The sequence below is a fragment of the Aplysia californica genome, unplaced genomic scaffold (assembly GCF_000002075.1).
Source record: "Aplysia californica isolate F4 #8 unplaced genomic scaffold, AplCal3.0 scaffold00166, whole genome shotgun sequence".
Classification (NCBI taxonomy): domain Eukaryota; kingdom Metazoa; phylum Mollusca; class Gastropoda; order Aplysiida; family Aplysiidae; genus Aplysia; species Aplysia californica.
This window is the reverse complement of record NW_004797436.1, coordinates 352,510-357,496: the sequence shown is the minus strand read 5'-3', so window position 1 is coordinate 357,496 and position 4,987 is coordinate 352,510. Positions and strand designations below refer to the sequence as shown.

Genomic DNA, 4,987 nt, shown 5'->3' with positions numbered 1-4,987 from the left:
ATGAACCAATGATCAAAAGCCCTGTCTACATAAAAATAAAACTATGAAAAAGCTTTTGCTGGAATGGTTCAGTTCATCATAGTATGATCTTAACAGTCTCTGACCACAACATGAAGCATGCGCCATATTCATTTAACAAATAGATTTGACTGATGGATGAACAAACACACAATATGTGTTGCAGTACATGATTTTTCAGCACACACACAAATGCTCAAACACATTCACACTCTCTATGTATTCCTCTGGTGTATATATAATGTCTGCCTGTCTGTCTGTCTGACTGCTTGTCTGTCTGTCTGTCTGTCTGTCTGTCTGTCTGTCTGTCTGTCTGTCTGTCTGTCTCTCTCTCTCTCTCTCTCTCTCTCTCTGATGTGCCTGCGCACACTAGCTTCCACACACACACACACACACACACACACACACACAAACACACACACACACACAACCAAAACTGCCCCCAAGCACCCCACAGCCGACGCCCCTGGTATCTGGCACACTGCTAAGCCGTGGAGGTGCCGGGAGTAGGGCCGGCGCCTTTCACCCCCTCCGGTATGGACGGGTTCATGACGTCAGAGGGCAGCACGTCATAGCCCAGCTTCTTCATGTCTTTGGTGATGATGTTGAAGGAGACTGTCACGAAGCCCTGGGATCGAACTCGGGTCACTGGGGATATAGAAAAACAATTGTGATTAACGCAAAAGGGTAAAAGATTTCTCTCTCTCTCTCCGTCTCTCTCTCTCTCTCTCTCTCTCTCTCTCTCTCTCTTTCTCTCTCTCTCTCTCTGTCTCCCTCTCTCTCTCTCTCTGTGCGCGCGAGTGTGTGTGTGTGTGTGTGTGTGTGTGTGTGTGTTTGTGTGTGTGTTTGTGTGTCTGGGCGGGGGGAGGGGGGGGAGGGGCGACTCGTTGGCATCTCATACACTGACCACGTCACAAAAGAGAAGGTGCGCAGTAGAGTATAACAACATATGAGGCATTATGAAGAATTGCTGTCGACTGTGAACGAAAAAAAAACCTACAATGGTATGGCCATGTAACAAGATCGTGTGACCTATCCAAGACCACTCTTAAGGGAACTGTACAGGTGAGGAGAAGTAAAATGCAAAGGAAGAGGTGGACTGACAACATTGCGGATTGGACAGGGAACTCCTTCGTCCAAACTCAGGCACTTGCAAAAACCGTAGAAAGTGGAGGCACATAACAATGCTCTTTGTCATACAGCGTCCGTACCATCCTGGCGGATTATGGGATCAGTAACAGTGAACGTGTGTGTGTGTGGGGGGGGGGGGGTCTTGTTAGTTTAAATGAGTGCATAACAGGATAATAATCACATTGGGCAGGGCACAATTTTAGGCGAGAAACAGCACAGAGAAAGTTCGGAATTAGGAGAGACCAACGCTCAGTCTGCAAATTCATGTTTAACGACCCTTGAAACGCTCTAGGGTTATTAAGATAATGCGGTACATCCTAATTCAACATCCTTATTCGACACGACTGAGCCAAATGAGAACATGGTCGGTTATAAAACGCCTTTCGTATAGACTCAATATCGGACCCTGATGAGCCTTGAAACCCTTAAAACCGAAATCTCATTGTTACGAGTCAGGTACCCTAACCACAAGACCAGTCTCTCATATGACCTTATGCAGTTGCGAGCGCCGTAAAACCTCTACTAAAAACTAACCACAGTCTCTCCCTAGGAAGAGAAATATATGTACTTACGAAAAATGCAGGCGTGACTTTGCTAAACGTTAATAAATGAAGGCGGTACGAAAGTATACATTTTGGAAAATAAGAAAGAATTTAAGTTAGAGTTGTTTGTGAAACGTATCTCATTTCTTTGAGTAAAGAGAAGCACAATGACACAATAATTGTCATAATGTTGGGAAAAAGTAAAACGAACAGACAGAAACAACAGAGGGAAAGTAAAGAAGTACCTACCAGAGGCACCCTCCAAACACCCACAACGTATCTGATTGGTTATTAGAGGTATGCAGGAATATCACTTCAACACAACATGGGTCTAGCAATTTCAGGAATGAAATGAGAGCTAAACAAAGAAAACACCTTTAATTCCCCTAAGCCACTCCCCACAGTTGGATCTAACCTTTTCAAAAAATGGAAATTACAAATAAGAATCGGAACACAAAAATAAAGTTTGAGTTCTGATCGTCATTTTCAAAACATATCTACATGCTCACTCAAAATCATAAGCAAAGTCCTCTTGTTCTAACATGGACACAATGCTTTTGCTTTGGAATCATCGGCTGCCTTCAGATCAAAGTGAATACTCCCCATAACTGAGTCGACACTCATCAGCGAGTCTAAGCCACAAAGCGCGTCGTAGTTATAATGATCGATGTGTTACAGCCCCATCGATAACATTTTGGTAATTTAGAAGACGAGATGCTTCGATCCTGCCCGTCGGGACCAACCCAGGCTGACAGACAGACAGACAACCTTTACTGAAAAATCCCCCCTACATGGGGAATCGAAGTCAAGATTTCTGCATGCGACGGGCAAAGTAAGAGCCAAACCATCGTCTTAGTACCTCACTATGACAAAACAGTTGATCGGCGGTTTTGATGGTGAGTTGTGGACTGACAATTAGAGAATCACGACTAAATAAAAGTGTTGTGGTCGTGAGGCAGGCTTCTCTTATTATCATTTGTCCACAACTCATACTTGTATCAACAAAACCGTAGGCTATTTTGTCCTTGTGCGTACGGGCTAAGACCACAGACGCTGATGGCAAACGAATAAAAGAAAATACAAGGGGAAAAAGGCTGAAAGGGGAGAAACGGGTTACAGCTCATAGACAAATGTCAGACAGTCCTCTGATTCCGTATGCAGACATGTCAATAGAAGCAGACAAACGCTTGGGCGAGAGGGAGGGGAGAGGGGAGATGTTTTCATCTAGGAGGCTGCGTCTTTGTCATCGGCTAGAGAAATAAACACTACGGTGCGTAGGTTTAATCATCTACTCTTCCAGATTGTTTGTAAATTATCAAACCTGTTTATTGTCAATTTGGGAGGTGTCTTACAGGGAGGAAGAGAGGAAGAACCTGTTTTAGGGCCCTATCGATACGAAAATGAATAAGTACGCCACGGGATTCTTTTGTCAGGGCGAGCCAGGACGGAGTGAAACATGGTACGACATGCATCCCAGCAGAAAAAAAGACACAACCACACGCTCCAGCGCAAGTGGTGTAGCGGTTACACACTTTATTGTCGCAGGCAGCAGACCCTAGTTCGATATCTGAGTGGGGAAAATTTTCATTGAGTATCTCAGGTTGTTTTTTTCTGCTGAGACGCTGTATCCCTCCCAGCTCAAGTTGGCCCTGACTGACAGAGTCGGAAGCCCGCCTCCTAAAATATGTGAGGCAGCGTGGTGGAATCAGGCTCTCGTCAAAATAATCAAAGTGAAGAAACTTGCTTTTTCTGTTGATTTGTGATTTTTTAATCAAATTTTTGTTTTTTGACTCAACACCTTTCATGCCCATTAAAGAACTCATTTCTGTGTGAATAATTCTGAAAAACGTTGATTAAAGGCACAAAAAATGCAAATTTTCAGTTACCACGGAATCTTAAGCTAAGGAAATAACTAATCTTTGACGGCCTTTTGCTCACCAATTTTACCTCTGAAAACAGGTGACCCCCACCTCATTCATTCGCAAATATCACGACTTGTATTCAAGATAAAAGGACATTTTTTTCATCTAAATAAACACAAGTGAACAAGCTTTACGATGAAACCAATAACTCTACATGCTCAAAAAGTGACGAGAGCCTGATTCCACCACGCTGCCTCACATATGATTTACATTGTGTCGATGGGGGCGTAAAGACACCTACATTAAAAGACCAGCGATGCGCAACACAACAGACTTCACCACGACGAAGTGCCTAACCATTAAACACACACAAAAAAGAAAACTGAAAATTGCAAAAGTGTATAGGTATAACGCCCCTTTACTTTCAACACTGAGGTATTTAACAGGCCGGAACTCCGAATTTAACGTCCATCTCCGATAAGATCGGGACAATCGGGCGGGGACCTTTGGACACTTCCAAAACAACTCGAGTTCAGAACGCCACGTTGGATATTCGATCCAGGACCATCTGCTCCGAAGTCCAGCATGGCGTTAACTTAAACAATGGTATATGGGGGCTCCAGTGGCAAAGTGAGTAGAGAGTTTAGACTCAAGAGTAAAGTCAAGCAAGTGTCGGTGACACGGGGATCAGATGGGTGGTCACTGGGGCGTGTCCTTGAGCAAGACACGACAAACCCTAGCTAAACAGTCAGGGCGCTGCACAGTGGTGTGGTGTCTAGCAATGGCATGGTAGTGAAATTGTTCTGTATTGGTGCAATATTGTGTATCTATGTATGTATATATCTATAATCATGTATTTATGTATGTATGTATGTATGTTTGCCATTATAAACCAAACTGTTCTTCTGTGATCAATAAAAATGCAATTTATGATTATTATTACTATTATTTATTTATAAGAGAGGGGTATTGCCAAGGCAGTGAGGAGATAAATTCATGAAAGAAAAGAAACCAAATGACGGAGTTCTGAAAAAAAGCCCGAGTGGGGCGCTGAGAAATACACCCTCCCCCCCCAAAAAAAAAATAAAATAAAAAAACAAACAAAAACAAGAGGCACGTGCAGTTTCTGGGACACTCAAACAGACAACAGGGTTTTAAACATCTCGCTCTCTCAGGGGGAAAACAAGGCAAAAGAATGGGAGGTAGACCAGGAGCAACTTAATATTATGGGATTTGAATAGACCAATGCAATAAAGTCTGTATCAAACGGTGGAAGCACAGAAAATTACATGCTTTAGTTTTGATGAATTGTTTTACGGCACTTGCAAAACAAACCAGGCATATAAGCGCAAAAAAGAGCCGTTATTAGACTGTAAAAAAATACGAAGAACAGAAAGGCTCTCTCTCTCTCTCTCTCTCTCTCTCTCTCTCTTT

At 43.1% G+C, this 4,987-nt stretch overlaps 1 protein-coding gene across 1 annotated transcript in view; it reads right to left on the bottom strand.

Annotated features, from left to right (window-relative positions):
• Window positions 1-383: 383 nt before the first annotated feature.
• Window positions 384-4,987, bottom strand: part of LOC101847872 (B9 domain-containing protein 1) — a 33,117-nt gene continuing 28,513 nt past the window's right edge. The window contains exon 6 of the mRNA XM_005097887.3: window positions 384-666. Coding sequence (XP_005097944.1) covers window positions 503-666 — 164 coding nt within the window. The 3' untranslated portion in view covers window positions 384-502. The remainder of the gene's footprint in view (window positions 667-4,987) is intronic.